Source organism: Malus sylvestris, chromosome 12 (genome assembly GCF_916048215.2).
Source record: "Malus sylvestris chromosome 12, drMalSylv7.2, whole genome shotgun sequence".
Taxonomy (NCBI): Eukaryota; Viridiplantae; Streptophyta; class Magnoliopsida; order Rosales; family Rosaceae; genus Malus; species Malus sylvestris.
In genome coordinates this window covers 3,010,523-3,025,659 of record NC_062271.1, presented here as the reverse complement: position 1 = coordinate 3,025,659, position 15,137 = coordinate 3,010,523, and the positions used below count along the sequence as shown (strand labels likewise).

The 15,137-nt window shown below is 35.7% G+C and overlaps 2 protein-coding genes, 1 long non-coding RNA gene and 1 other non-coding gene across 4 annotated transcripts; 2 read left to right on the top strand and 2 right to left on the bottom strand.

Annotated features, from left to right (window-relative positions):
• The first annotated feature begins 1,019 nt into the window (after positions 1-1,019).
• LOC126594002 (ubiquitin-60S ribosomal protein L40) lies at positions 1,020-2,833 on the top strand. Its single transcript, XM_050260203.1, has 4 exons — positions 1,020-1,277; positions 1,385-1,487; positions 2,457-2,523; positions 2,672-2,833. Exons 1-4 carry the CDS (start codon positions 1,088-1,090, stop codon positions 2,696-2,698), a joined length of 387 nt encoding a protein of 128 aa, XP_050116160.1. The 5' UTR covers positions 1,020-1,087; the 3' UTR covers positions 2,699-2,833.
• Positions 1,616-1,717, top strand: LOC126594674 (small nucleolar RNA snoR99). The gene has a single exon (XR_007613397.1). It is a non-coding gene; the product is annotated as a small nucleolar RNA snoR99 (small nucleolar RNA).
• Positions 2,834-10,123: 7,290 nt separating the features above from the next.
• On the bottom strand, positions 10,124-12,523 carry LOC126593994 (beta-fructofuranosidase, insoluble isoenzyme 1-like). Its single transcript, XM_050260193.1, has 5 exons — positions 11,670-12,523; positions 11,262-11,420; positions 10,939-11,183; positions 10,605-10,698; positions 10,124-10,491 (listed from the first exon to the last, which is right to left on the bottom strand). Exons 1-5 carry the CDS (start codon positions 12,516-12,518, stop codon positions 10,303-10,305), a joined length of 1,536 nt encoding a protein of 511 aa, XP_050116150.1. The 5' UTR covers positions 12,519-12,523; the 3' UTR covers positions 10,124-10,302.
• Positions 12,524-12,855: 332 nt separating this feature from the next.
• On the bottom strand, positions 12,856-14,855 carry LOC126594003 (uncharacterized). Its single transcript, XR_007613097.1, has 2 exons — positions 14,738-14,855; positions 12,856-13,455 (listed from the first exon to the last, which is right to left on the bottom strand). It is a non-coding gene; the product is annotated as an uncharacterized LOC126594003 (long non-coding RNA).
• Between the last annotated feature and the right edge of the window lie 282 nt (positions 14,856-15,137).

Below are 15,137 nucleotides of genomic sequence, written 5' to 3'. Positions count from 1 at the left end.
ATGTCATCATTATATGTTGTTCATATATAATCAATACGGCATCATTATTGAAAACTGATCGTGGGAAAAAAGTCAAAAAATGTTTATACCAACTCATTGTCAATTACAAATACACTCACATAATTGATTTTTTCTCTGAATCTAGATGACAATTTACGAGACGTGTTCCGTGACAATAAATCAATGACATGTAGATAAGAAAGTAACACATGCCTATGTTTTAGTTGACACAGATCGTCATTGTGATTAGGGGTGGACATTGGGTGGGTTGGTTTGATTGGACTTGAACTCGTTGATCAACCTAACATGCTCGGGTTGGAATTGTTCACTCTTTTTCACCCAATAAAATGGGCAAACGAACCACCCAAACCATTCTTAAGTGGGTTGAGTTGGATGGGTTTTAGAGATTGGAGTTAATTGGTTTATTCTAATGTAAGTATGAGTAATAAATAATCAATACCTACTTTAAATTAGGCCTAAATAATATAAACTTGATGTTGTTGTATCCCTACATATGACTAATACATAGCCTTCACTATTCAAAACAAGTTTTAATATAAAAAATATATTTAAAAGTTACTAAATTTAGTTATATATCTATCTAATATACACTTATGTTTAAGAATTATTTTCATTTGGGTGGATCGGTTTTAATTGCATAAATAGTACTCCATCCCAACCCGACCACCAACTTATTGAATGGGTGGTAGGGTTTTATCTCAAAATAAATTTTTAATGTTCAGAACCCAACCCATATATGGTGGTTGATTGGGTTGGTCGATGACTATGGTTATTCGTTTTTCAATAACAATGTGACATCAGTTCATTGGACAAACGTTATAATTAGAATATTTATTTTCTATTTTATCTATAAATGCATAAAAAAATTTACATAGTAGTTATACTTTTAAAAAATAGGCCCAAATACCCATACTTTTTAGCAAGCGGCCCAATATACCGGGTCCTTCCTGGTCAAGCCTTGACTCCAAAGCGAGATGCCCCGAAGAAATGAAACCCTAGAAGCTGATTATAAAACCCTAACGAAACCATTTCCGCCTCTCAGAGTCACAGCCCAACGAACCTCGAGATGCAGATTTTCGTGAAAACCCTAACCGGGAAGACCATCACTCTCGAGGTCGAGAGCAGTGACACTATAGACAATGTCAAGGCCAAGATCCAGGACAAGGAGGGCATTCCCCCGGACCAGCAGCGCCTGATCTTCGCCGGCAAGCAGCTCGAAGACGGCCGAACTCTAGCTGACTACAACATCCAGAAAGGTCGGTCTCCCTTTTTCCTAGGGTTTTTAATTTTGGGGATTTTTTTTTCAATTGTTTGGATTTGCTTACGGAGTCTGATTTGAATTGATTACTCTGTTTTGATTCAGAGTCGACTCTTCATCTGGTGCTGAGGCTCCGGGGAGGGATTATCGAGCCTTCTCTGATGGCTTTGGCTCGCAAGTACAATCAGGAGAAGATGATTTGCAGAAAGTAATTATCTTTGTTTTCTCTTTAATCCGTTTATTTATGAGCAAATTAATGTATTTTTGTGTTCTAATTTGTTGTTAATTTAGTGATTAAGTTTGTGGGACAATTACTTAGCCTCCTTTTCAGATAAAGTGCAATTGAGGTTATACTCGTCCCGATATAAAATTCCCATTCTCTTAACTTTGTCAGCTGGGCTCATTTATTTTCAGTTGATTTTCTTGAGTGGAACATTGATTAATTGTTTATATTGTATAGCATTGTTATCTAAAAACAATTACTGAATGTTGTTCTTGTATCCTAATTTAAGCTATCGACTCATGATTTAATTAATGATATTTTTGACATGAAGATATTAGTAAATTTGGTTTTGAGATTTTGACTGAAGGAATGAGGCTTTTCTTAAGTGGCAAATGGCTGTGTATTTTTGTGTTCTTTTCCGAGCAAGTTAGATTCTATGCTTGTTTCCAATAGGAAATTCCATTTTATTAACTTTACGGTATATTTGTTGGTTTGGCGTTGTTATGTTGTTGTGGCTCGTCCTTCATTGTTGAGAAGTACTTAGCCTCCTTTTTTTCTAGTGTATTGAGTTTATACTGCCTCAACATTTATTTCTATCCATTAATCGTGTCGTCTGAGATCAATTGTTTTCAGTTGGTGTTCATGGGTGGAACATCCTGTTGTTTTTTGTGTTTACTTAATATATTTTGCATGATGTGATTGATTGAAAAGTGTCATTTTGATCTTAGATCTTAACTAGTGTTTCGACCTTGTCAACAAGGCTTTTCCTTTGGTTGATTTTAATACCTGTACACTACGTAATGTTGATTGATACTGTGTTGGACATGTAAATTATTGTGTATCTTGCCATTGACTTTTCCCTTGTAGTGTTTCAACACTTGATTTTTCATGTGAGAATCCCACTGATATATTGTCCTGCTGAGATCTAATTTTTTTGTCTCCCTTGTTTGATAGGTGCTATGCTCGTCTGCATCCAAGGGCAGTGAACTGCAGGAAGAAGAAGTGTGGCCACAGCAACCAGGTAGATTTATTTTTCTGCGGAGTATGCAACATTGCTATTTGCTTACTGCATTTGAAATTCGATCATAGAATTGAATATGATTGTGATTGATATGCTGTGGATCAGTTTACGTTCTAAGTGACTGAAACTTTATCTTTGTTTCTTGCAGTTGAGGCCCAAGAAGAAGATCAAGTAGAGTGTCGGCCGAATATTTTGTTACTTTTGTCTAGACTGGAGTTTGAATTTTTGTAATTCAGGTAACTGTCATTTGCTATGTATCGGAGTTGAATTACTGCAGTTTATATTAAACATTTGGTGGATCTTGGGATAATTTTGATCTATATTTGTTCTATCGTTTGATCAAGTTTTGTGGGATGTGGATTTGGACAGGTTTTTCCTAACTTCTCATCCGCCCTTTCCTATTCTTCCCTCCCTCTATCTTTTCCCACAGCCTATTCTACAAAACTCAATAATCTCTCTTTCATTTTGGTTCATGTACGCGAGTTTCGGCTTATGCACCCATTTCAAAAGCGAGTTTCTGCTTATGCACTTGAAGGTGCACCGAATCGAGATTGTCGTCTCGATTCGGGTCTTTACCGCCCCCTTCGAGAGCCAAATCTTGGATCAGATTCTGATAGGAATATTTGGGGTTGGTTGTGGTGACTTGGGGATATGCTTTTTTCTGAATGGTTTAAGGTCCTAGCGGATTTGCGATTGTGGTGGCAACTGGGTTCGTTCATCATGGGCGTGTTTTGTTTTTGTCACTTTATGATTTAGGGTTTGTAGTTTTTTGGGGTTTCTTACTTTGTGGCTGGGCCACTTTGTAAGTCTGGGCTAGTGTTGTAATTCCCCTCCCCATCTAGTAAAAACATCGCAACTTTCTTCATACTAGTAAAAACATCGCAAGAACCACACAATTTTCTAAAATGAATTTCTCGAATCGTTTCTCAAACGATACAAAATACCATGAATGTCTTATTCGAATATTTCAAACTATGAGCATGAAGCTCGAACCAAAATTTAGATAAACATGGAATAAATTAGTTAAGTAGTTTCTTCAGTTTACAAACTCAAACTTTTGAAAAAAAAAATAATTTAGACTTCTAAGACTATCTCCAAAAAAAGGTGTCAAGTTTTAAACATAAAATTTATATTTGATTTGTCACTCAGTACTATGGTCTAGTAATATTCAACTTTACTTGTAAATAAGAGGCATTAGGTTCGATTCACCACATTGTTGCTAGCTCATTGTGAGGTTAAGCTCACTCCCCTTCCCTCATAGTGTGTAATTAATATCATTTGTTCAGAAGAAAAATATTAACAAAAATAATAAAAAGTATTTAATAATCACTAAAAACAGATTTGAAGTTGCTGTGTGAAATTTGACGGTAACTCTCTTTGATGTCAATTCTCATATCATCCCACATAAGAATTGGGATTTCAATTAGAACATAACTAATGTTGTTTTTTTTATACTGTTATTATTGATGTGGATATTTTGACTCTTTCTTTAGCTTGTTATAGGTTATAAACTCGTTGTTATAGGTTTTGCTACGGGACATGCAAGAATTGGAAGGAAGAAGGAGTCAACGTATTCAGATGTGAACACCTGTATTTCAGAAATACATACATATTAATCATAATTTTAATATTGTGATTATTTCATTGAGCTATATATATTTATATATTTTTTCAACTGGTAACTTATTTTGGCCCATTTATTGACCAATTCCAATTCCAACGACACAGATTTCTTGTTTTCTCCAGACACCAGCTCTTCTCATTTCCGTGACTAGGTGTCTTTGTCCCAGACGCTCTTATCATTGTTTCTTAGTATGTCGACTTCTGCTGCTGTGTATTGCCGACCTCTCCATTAAATTACAATGGGAAAATATTTTATATAATTATATGTCGAATAGCCAACCCTTTCGTTTCCTGCCATATGTTGTTGATCTCGTTCTTCGTTTTATCTTCTTTATTCTAAGAGTATCTCCAATAAGAACTCCATTTGAAGTTCTCACAATCGTAGTCTCTGTATATAGGCACAAAGAGCTCTCAATGCATCGGAATACAAGTTCTCAAAGTGTTTAAATAAATAGGAACTCGCCAACATAAGAGTTAGTTATGTTATTGAGAACATTGGTAGGAACAAAGTCTTATTATACAGGGACTCCGCAGAATATGCAGTATCTTGCTACCGTTACAGGAAAGACGTGATGAATTTATAAGGCGTCCATTGTTAATGGTGAGTTCTGTGTTAAATCGGTCACCTGGTTGCAAACTGAGAAACAAATGACACATCTATCTATAGTGTTATTAAATAGAATGTAGAAACTTTCTGTAAAATATAGAAATGCTTAGTTCGTTCCTCATTCGTCAAGAAAGTTGGGGTTCCACCATAAAATTAAGGGAAAATTAGAATCCCCATTCTTTTTTTACATAATTTTTATTAAACATTTGTTTCTTTTAAAAATTTGATTAAGACACTTTAACTAGGGTCCACCTAATCATTTTTAAATTTATTTTATTTACGTGTCATTAGTTTATTTTTTAAAATAAAAATGTTATATGTTGATTTCCCACTTTATCCTTTTAGTTGATAAGGGGAATTTTTTTGGGTTGTCGGGATTTATACCTTTTTTTAGGGATATTATTAATGGCTATTAACTAAATCACCAATATTATCTATAAACTTTGAATTTTGAAATATTTTTTGGCGTCAGGGTTTATACCATTTTTGTTGGCTCGTTCACATCATAAAATTATTATTGAAATATAAAAGTTGTTGATAAAAAGGATGAGTTTGGAGTCTTTGGACTGAGATTAGTGCTATTCGGCATGAGATATATAAATGTGAATTTTAAATTGAAATCAATTTGAAACGTATTCAGGTTAATTTGAAACATACCAATAACAACTTGAAACGTATCCATTTCACCTTGAAACGTTCAATAACAACTTGAAACGTACCAATGCTAAATTGAAACGTACCCATATATAAATGTGAATTTTAAATTGAAATCAATTTGAAACGTATTCAGGTCAATTTGAAACGTACCAATAACAACTTGAAACGTACCGATGCTAAATTAAAACATACCCATTCTAACTTAAAACATACCAATATATCGGTTTGAAACGTACCAACTTATCCTTTAAAAGAAAATGTACCACTAAATTCTATTTCCCAAATGTACCATGTTACGTGAAAAAGATGGAAAGATGGGTAAAAAGTGTGCAAAAACAAAAAGCATACCCTTTGATATGGATACTTAGAAAGAGGTGTACATAAAATGAAATATGAAGGAAATGAATATGACCAACAAGGGAGAACGAAAGAGGGTTTGATCCGCCAATCGAGGAAAGCAGTGACATGAAAAAATTGCTAATGGTTGTAGAAGAAGATAGAACGTTAGTTACTTGTATGATATGAAGTTAGGAATAAAACGCACGTTAGAAGCATAATTGGATCAGGTTTGATGTGTTAAGATTTTAAAAACTAATCTACTACATTTTAGGAGATTTGGGATATTAACATGATAATTATTAATTAATTAAAGGTACATCATAATGGCAAATCGTGTAATATGGCATTAAAAGGATGTTGCTTAGGCCTCGTTTGGCAGCTCGGACTGTACTGACTATTTCTGTCGGATAGGATAAATAGCCATCGGATAGTACTGACTAAATTAGTCGGGCGTTTGGTGCAATATCGGACTAATAATCGTATTATTTATATAGTGTTTGATATTATACTGGATAAGAGGAATCAAACTTAAAATAAAATTAAAAAAAGAAACGGAAATCCTCTCTTTTGTTCCCAGATCTCTCCACCGCAAACCCCCCAAAATCCCTCCCTCTCTATCCTTTCTTCTTCTTCCCCGTCTGCTCCCTGAACGAAACCCCACTAAACAAAGGCAGCAACAAGAAACCCAGCAAAACCCACCTTTCAAATTCTCATCGGTTTTTTCCGAATCCTTCTCTTTTTTTTTAGCTACAAATCAGCCCAGCAAAAGTATTGAGGAGGACTGGGTTCGCTGGAAGAACTGAGGAGGAAGAAGAAGAAGAATACGATGGAATTTGAACCATAACCATTTAGTACAATGATTTAGTATTATTTTGAATTCAGCGAACCATAACCATTTAGCTACAACCGGGTTTTTCTTCTTCTTTCTTCCCTATATTCTTCTTCTTCTTCTTCAAATCTTTGAATTTCCCAATCCTTCTCTTTCTTCCCCATATTCTTCTTCTTTTTCTTCAAATTCCATCGTTTTTTTTTTAGTTTCTGCTTTGTAGGTTCGTCGGCAAAGGAATTGGGTTTTGGGATTTGTGGGAAAAAGGGGGAATAACAAAGGGATGGGAAACGAAGAAGAAGATGTTCACCTCTGTTGACTGCGTGGTGGTGGGCGGTGGAATCAGTGGGCTCTGCATCGCTCAGGTGCTGGCTACCAAGCACGGCGACGCCGTTCCAATTATCATAGTCACGGAGGCTAAGGACCAGGTGGGAGGCAACATCATCACCGTTTGGATGGACGGCTATGCTGGAGCAGAGACACGGCTGCGTCTGGAAAGGAAGGACCTGACTAAACTGTCCCGTGGTTTTGGAGAGGATAAACAAGCGGGTGTTTACCGTATAAAGTAGGTGGGACCGGATTGTTTAATCCGGTGGCTATTTAATACAATTGGACACCAAACACCGTACTCCGTATTATTAGTACTATCCGATGTCTTATATGGTGTGCCAAACGGGGCCTTATAAAATAAATGGCACCTTAATTGTAGGAAGAATGTTTAATTAAATTATTAAAAGAAGCAGATGTTTAATCCAAGAAATTAAAAAAAGAGGTGCCTATATCAAAACTATCCTAAAATTAATTGACAATATGGGGAGTAGCCTAATTACTTATAAGCACCTGAAATGTCTTTTCTCTCACCAATATGAGATTCATTCTCAACACACTCCCACGTGTGGCGAACTTTCAAGTCTTACACATTAACAACACAACTCGAGTGATGTGGAACACTTGAGGCCTTTGGGCTTTACATGTGAGACAACCTGCTTTGTTATCATGAAGAAAGTTGGGGTTCCACTGTAAAACCAATTGACAATATGGGGAATAGCCCAACTACTTATCAGCACATTCAAGATCCCTTATTTCATCAATGTGGGATTAATATATTCTCAACAATTTGAGGCAGATTACAAACAAGAAAGAGATTGCATAGTTTTTTTCCTAATACTAACTTTATTTGCCTTGTTTGTAACAGTGATGAAGAAGATCAACATCTCTTTGTTGATTGCAATCTCTCATAATGTCTGGAGGATCACAAATGGCCGAACTCATGTGAATTCTAATTCAGATTTGATTTCCTGACTATCCCAGCTAAATGCAAAAGATGAGTTTGAGCTTTCTATCTTTTAGCAAGGCTCTTCTAACTTTTTGGTAAGTGTGAAATGATGAATAATCTTGTTTTCTGTATTTGCAAGGTTCATCCTGCCAGGGTCCCTATGGTTGCTACTATAGTTGGCAGACAGTATACCATGCCAATAAAACATAAGATTAATTCATACCCATAATGAAACTCATGGTTTATCTCAAAGTATCAAGTGGAGGCCACCCCCATGCTCCTAAAATAGAAATTAATTTTGTTGGCTCTTTGGTGGGTTCTCAGGCTGTTGCTGGTTTGTCATAAGAGATTCTAATGGTTCACCTACTGTGGCTGGTACCCGCAATCTCGAAGAATGTATCATTTCTGTTGTTGAAGCTCTTGCTTTGCGTGATGCTTTGAGAACTGAAAATGTCAAGGGTTTTAAGAAGTTGTATGTTGAAGGAGATTCCAACCTTATCATTGATGTTATTTTGAACAAGTGTAGTACTCCTTGGTGGCTAAGGACAATCTTTGACTACATCAGATCTCTAGCTAGTTCTTTTTCTTTTATTTGTTGGTTTGGTGTCCTTCGCAAAGCAAATTTTATTCCCGATGCCATTACTAGTGTTGGTCACTAGATACATGACACATATTGGGGATAGGTTTTAATCCACTATTTCTAGAAGTTCTTTTCCGTTTAATTGTAATGGGTAAAGGTGTGCTAGGTTTAGTTTGGTGCAGTTTTGAGTGAGACCAAAATTGAGACCAAATTTTTTGCAGTGCACTTTTGAAATTTGAAAATAAATAGAACCAAAACCATTTGGTTGTGGTTCAATTCAGTTTCAAACCATTTGCAAACTAAATGCTTTATACCATCAATACAGCCCAATTGAAAGAAAAATTATGATCACCACACTAAAATTCAAATTGAAATAAAATTCATCAAAATGCTTTAGGGCACTACTGTAGTACAACCCAATTGAAAAAGTTAAGTTTACCATACTAAACTAAAGCTAAAACAACTTCAACATTAACATGCCTTATGACATCAGTAGTACTACCCATAAATAAATAAAATTGTTCACACAATTCAACAATGAGGTTTTGGTGCTTTAACTTTTAAGTCACTACTTTGCATCCATCAACCCTTTCTCTCTCTTTTTCCTCTTGGACACTTACTATTTGAAGGTTGAATGCGATACATGGGAAAACCTTGGAACCTGTGAAAGTGAAACTGATGGATGAGAAGTCAATAAATATTATGAGCTAGAAGCTTGAGATTGTCTTGGAGCTTGTTGTTGTGGTTGTGGATTAAGAGTATAAGAGGTAATTGAATTCAAATTGGTTAACTCTACACAATATAAATACACAAACAATATAAATTACATTAGTTGTTATAAACTTTTAAAAACTACAGAAGTAACAAAACACATTGAAACAATAAAGTAAAGAAAGCTTACAATATAAATTATCTTTGATAATAGATTAAATATTCATTTAATTTTTCTGGTGCGGTTTGGTTCAGTGCAGTTTTTAAATGTTCTTGAGGTTTGGTTTCAAACAAAAACTATTTTAAAACCGCAAAAATCGAACCGTTTCGTGCATTTTAGTTTGGTTTGTGTTTCGATTCCAAGTGCCCCTAGTAATGGGGTTTGTTGTACTAGAGGTTTCTCTCTTTAATTAAAATTAAGGGACTCGCCCGATACCTAAAGAAAACCCCAAATGTGAGGAATGTATAAGGACTTAAAGGGTGGGCTCTCCTGTTAATTTTGAGTGGGAAACAAACCCACCCACAAGTGTTAAATGCATTTTTCTTGGTTATGGAACCTGTGAGAAGGGTTACAGGTTGTTCAATCCTAAAACTAATAAGATCGTTATCTCTAGAGATGTAATCTTTGATGAGAACTCTTGTTAGGACTGGAAATAATGTGCTAAGAGGAATTTGCCCATTTCAGTCTCAAATGAAATGTATGAAGATGAAGGGAGTGATGTTGAAATTGCAGATAATGATGAAGAATTGGAATGCACAGAACCATTACAGGAGCAACAAGAACGAGTTATCGATGTAGATTAATTAGTTGCGTCGCACATTGGATTACAAGTTCACAAAACCTCCTATACTGTCTTAAAATAATCAGTCTGGCTTTCAATCCAAACTATCACCTTAATTAGGCACTCTGACATTTAGGCTAAATCTCTTCTCTATATCCTTAATTTCTTAATTTGAGGACATTTGATAGAAGGTGTGCACTTTAATTAAATATAAAATTATTTTTTATGATAAAATGTCTACAAGTACCAGTAAAACCTAAAGCATCAGCGACAGCAACTCCATGACTGATAGATCCTTCATTATTCCCTAGCTCTCAGACTACATTATTTAAACAAAGCATTTACAATATTCTAATCATATTCTCTTCTCTCTACACCCTAAATCTGCTTGTTCATCGTAGGAGCATTCATACTCCATGCATTGAGACTCTCCGCAGTAACAGGCTGAGTCCCATTGTTGAACACATACAAGTGAGCACCGTTGTTTACCGCTAGAGTCGGGTAAACCCTAGATGTGATGCATGTTTTCCCTCCAGCTCCGTAACTTTCAACAACAGAATGATCAATCTGTAGTTAAAGACCAAAATGAAAAACAATAATTAGTATTAATTATATCCATTTGATTAAATAAATAAAAGAGTTACAGATTGTAAAAGAAATTATTCCAATTAGGTACTTACCAAACTCCTGAGGGAAAGCTGCTTAGAGTGAGATAAATCTACATCTACAAAGCCAGCAAATGATGGTCTGTACAGGTTGTCCTGCAAAGATGAACTGTCCCAAACAAAAATGGAAAAACAATACCAAAAATTAATCACAATGTTTCCCAACAAAAAAGGACCAAGTTAAGAATTGCATGGTCGTTAGATAGTGCCTAAACAAAAAGCTAGTGGGGTTAGCCAGTTAATAAGAGTGGTTAGGGTGATGAGCAGAAGTAGGCTAGAGATACATGGTTCGAAAACACTCCTTTGTAACCAAAATGAGAAAGAACTTGGGCAAATCAATGACACATACCTTGTTGCATCAGAGCACATGAGAACTACGTGTCTGCCTTTAGCTTTGAAAACCCTAAAGAAGACAGGAGTGAATTCCTCTAGGTTTTCTGAAGCTAATGTCAAGAGTCCAAAAGGACCAATTCCACCTTGGATTTTTGAACCCTTTTTACCACAGAGTGTTTGGGCATCAAGGTTACTCCAGCTAGGGTTAAATTCTTCAGCCTTGGCCAAACTCGGAAGTGAGAAAATAACTTCAACATCAGCCTGCAAGAGGATTCATCAACATGTTAAAAAAACGAGTTGCACAAATTATAAAAATAAAAAATAAAAAAAATTCTAGACCTGAGCAGCAGTTAGTCCTTTGACTTCAACATGAGATCCCTGTTGGAGAATTTGATTGTTGATGCCCACCTTTTTCCCTCGTAAAGTTTCTAATTCTACAACAGGCCATTGTAGCAATTGTTTACCATCAGGACTAAGCCACACATCCCTTGGAATTGTCTGTACAAGTAAACCCAAACAAAAGATCTCAATACTTGCACATATTGCTTGACAAAAGCAAACCCTTTAACAATCAAAATCAACGAGAGGCCTGACATATTTACTAATCACATTGCTGACGAGACCTCTTACATAGGTGAAATCACTTGAGTACGTTTCAACTTTAATAAAAGAAAACAATCAACAATGTGATTAGTAAATATGATCAACAATGTAATCGATATAAATATTTGTTTATGCAACCATTACCTGAATTCCGGCCCATCCCTTAGCAACATCATTGCTAGCTGTATCAGATTCATTAGCCCAACCCCACAGAATTCTCCTCTTCTTTGCAGGATCAAAGAAAGTTTTGGATGCATAAAAGTTACCATAGTCATATCTCAATCCACTCCAGCCATCCACCAATTCTTTATCAGGAACATACGTATCCTTCTCAGGAAAATATTTTCCAACTGTGTAGTACTCATACCTAGTCTCATCAAGGCTCACTTTCAACACATGTTTCACATCTCCACCAACTTTTGATGTGTCCAACCCTAATTTTCCAACCAATGGAACCGGGTAAAAATCGGGGCACTCCCACATACCCGTTTGGGGAGCAGAGTGGAGAGGATGATGGGCCTTCACCCAATGCACAAAATCCTTGCTCCTATACAAATGGGCCATTCCTCTGTGCTTCCTTTTGCCTCCCACCAACATCTTCCAATGTCCATTTCCCCACCAAGCCGTTGTCGGGTCTCGGAACGCAGTGGCGTTGATACCTGTGTCCGGAATCACAAGCGGGTTGTTATCGGGCTTAATCCATTTACGGAGATAGGGGTCCGACGCATTTTTCGGGATAGCATAGTTTTGGACTTGCCGGTTTTGGGAGTCGACGCCGGTGTATAGCATAATGGGCTTGTTACCCGGTAGAATAGTGGCGGATCCGGACCAACACCCATTTACGTCAAAGGGCTTGGATGGGTATATGGCTGGCTCAAGAGCTTCCCAATTGATGAGGTCCTTGGACACTGAATGGGCCCAAACAATGTTGCCCCACACAGCCCCTTCAGGATTGTACTGATAGAACAAGTGGTACAGACCACCAAAATACATGGGTCCTGGACAAATTAAGAAATTAATCAAAATAACAATTGTTAATTGAATAAAAGGGTTGCGAAATTTCAAGTTGGGAGGTATGAAGAACTCACCATTGGGGTCTTTTGGTGTTATTTCGTTTGTGGGCAGCCATGGAATTTAAGAAAAAAGGTAAAACAATTAAAATGTCAGTGACCGTAATAAAACATCAACGACTAGATTTTCAACGTATTTAAAATATTGTCACGTATATTTACTATTCCATTTAAATGATAATACGTGTATTCTTTTTGTTTTTACATTAATATACTCTACAAACGGAATATCAACTAATAACACCACACATCAACATGTATTTCATATCTAACATTATGTATTTATGGTGATGCTGCAGTTTAACTGGGTTTTCAGATCTTTACAAAGAATAAACATAATGAGTCTGACTGAGCAGATCTAGAACATCAAGTGAAATCTAGAATATTTTTTGCTTTGTGGGGTCAAAATTTACAGAATAATTACAACAAAGACCAGAACTTTAGAAATACCACATGAAGCCTGTGCTCTGAACTGACCAGATCGGCTATTTTCCAGGACACATAAATGAATCACCGAAAAGAAACACAAACCACCTCTTTATTAATAATATTTTGTCATATGTGTTCTTTTTGGATCAAAATATTTTTAGGGGTGTGCTATCCACACACTCTATTTTACTTCTCACACACCCCTTGATAATTTCTGTCCGTTGATCTTCTTCAATTCATCCGATCCGACAGCCGAAAATTTAAAAGGTGTGTGAGAAGTAAAATGGGATGTGTGGATATCACATCCCTTTTTTTATCATATGAGTCCGATGTTGATCACTCAGGACCGTTCAAGAAGCAATAGGTTGAATGCACACAAAGATGTGAGTCCATGGATATAAACTGTCTTCATCAACATTTTGCTCGCAAGTCTGTCAATTAATTAAATAAAGATATCTCAAATAAAAGAGAAAAGATATATATATATATATATATATATATATATATATATATATATATAAAGCTTTTAAGAGAAGGGATCCCATTTTTTAATAAAAATGAGATTAGTTGTGGGGTCTACATCACATTGAATTTTAACGATCCGAACCGTCTTATCCGAACCATCTATTTTTTAAGTTGCACCTCATAGATCATCATTACAAAATATTAGCCAAATCGAAAATATTTAACACATCTAATTGGATTCAAATAAATTAACGAATGTTTTGTTATATAAGAAACAATGAAATTTTATCTTGATAATTAGGAAGGCAAATGATTTCAGATTGAATTAAATTTTTGCCAGGATGATCTATGAATTGAGACTTACAAAATAGACAGTTCGGATCGTTGAAGTTCAACGTGGAGTGACCCGCCACACCTAATCTCCATTTTTTTTGAAAAAAATGGAGATTCCTTTGCATAAAAGGCCTATATATATATATATGTATATATGACAGATCTGTTGTACCATTTTTTATTTTTTTTTACATAAAGCCAGAAAAATAATTATTTGGTTAAGTTATTGATCTGGTTCCGAATGCCTAAAAAGCTTATCAAATGGATGGTTTAAACTATTTTTGTGTTCTGGGTCAAAGATGGTTTAAACAGTTACATAAAGGAGATGAGAGCCTATCCAAGTTTTCTTTCACTAAAAAGGAAAATTTTATATTGCCATAAAATGAGGAGGGAAAAACACCCTAGAGCTCAAATGCCTGTAAAGTGTAAACGTCACTCTCAAATCCCCCAACATATTTACATGGTCGCACAATCGCATGCTTGGTTTCTTCTTTTTTGGCAAGTGCTATGTGCTAATTGCGCGTCTCAATGCTCAAAAAATATCAGTTAGGGAAATAATCATACATGCATACATTTCAAAAGAAAATTTGAACAAATAAATCACGTAATGTGATTAGTTACTTTCAATCATATACGTCGGACTGTGATTGCAAGTAACTATTTACGCATTTCAACTTGGGATAATCATTTGCTTTGAATAAAAAAGGAATTAGGGTAAATCAAAATCTGAACAACTAAAGAAAATGACCAAAACGAACACTCATAACTCGATCCCTCGGAAATGAGAGAGTAGCTCATCAAAGCCGCATGCAGATGAAAAAAAATAAAACCAAATTTCATGATCATTGTAAAGTGTAATTAAGGTTTATGATGCTAAAATCTAAAAATTAATAGAGCAAAGTAAGTATATAGTACCGTTAATCCAGTTTCTGGGAGGTTGAAAGTGAAACGCAGTTCTGTGGACTTGCTTCACCTTAACGGCGGCAAGAGACTGAAACTCGGGATAAACATTGTGCAACGCTTCGACTCCGGTAATGTTGTTTATAGCAAAAACACAACAAGCGAGAAAAATAACTTCAACAAGCAACTTTATTGCTGTAATATCCATCATTAGAACAGAAAATTTGCAGTTTTGCAGATCAGAGAGAATTAGGAAACAGGCTTAGGATGTTTATATAGTGTAATACTTAATAATAAAGAAGGTTTTGTGGTGGGGGGGGGGGTGGTGTGGGAGAGAGAGAGGAAATGTGCATTGAAAGATGAAGGGAAGTCTGATATATAAAGGGAGGGGAGAGAAACTGATGTTGGTAGGTTT

What these genes read in the sequence shown, in the direction of transcription:
- LOC126594002 (XM_050260203.1), top strand. Translation starts at nt 1,088, where the DNA reads ATGCAGATTTTCGTGAAAACCCTAACCGGGAAGACCATCACTCTCGAG. An exon ending in TGACTACAACATCCAGAAAG is followed by an intron (nt 1,278 to 1,384) that starts GTCGGTCTCCCT and finishes GTTTTGATTCAG; the next exon opens with AGTCGACTCTTCATCTGGTG. An exon ending in GAGAAGATGATTTGCAGAAA is followed by an intron (nt 1,488 to 2,456) that starts GTAATTATCTTT and finishes CTTGTTTGATAG; the next exon opens with GTGCTATGCTCGTCTGCATC.
- LOC126593994 (XM_050260193.1), bottom strand. Translation starts at nt 12,518, where the DNA reads ATGTATTTTGGTGGTCTGTACCACTTGTTCTATCAGTACAATCCTGAA. An exon ending in AGGGATGGGCCGGAATTCAG is followed by an intron (nt 11,421 to 11,669) that starts GTAATGGTTGCA and finishes TTACTTGTACAG; the next exon opens with ACAATTCCAAGGGATGTGTG. An exon ending in ATGTGCTCTGATGCAACAAG is followed by an intron (nt 10,699 to 10,938) that starts GTATGTGTCATT and finishes TGTTTGGGACAG; the next exon opens with TTCATCTTTGCAGGACAACC.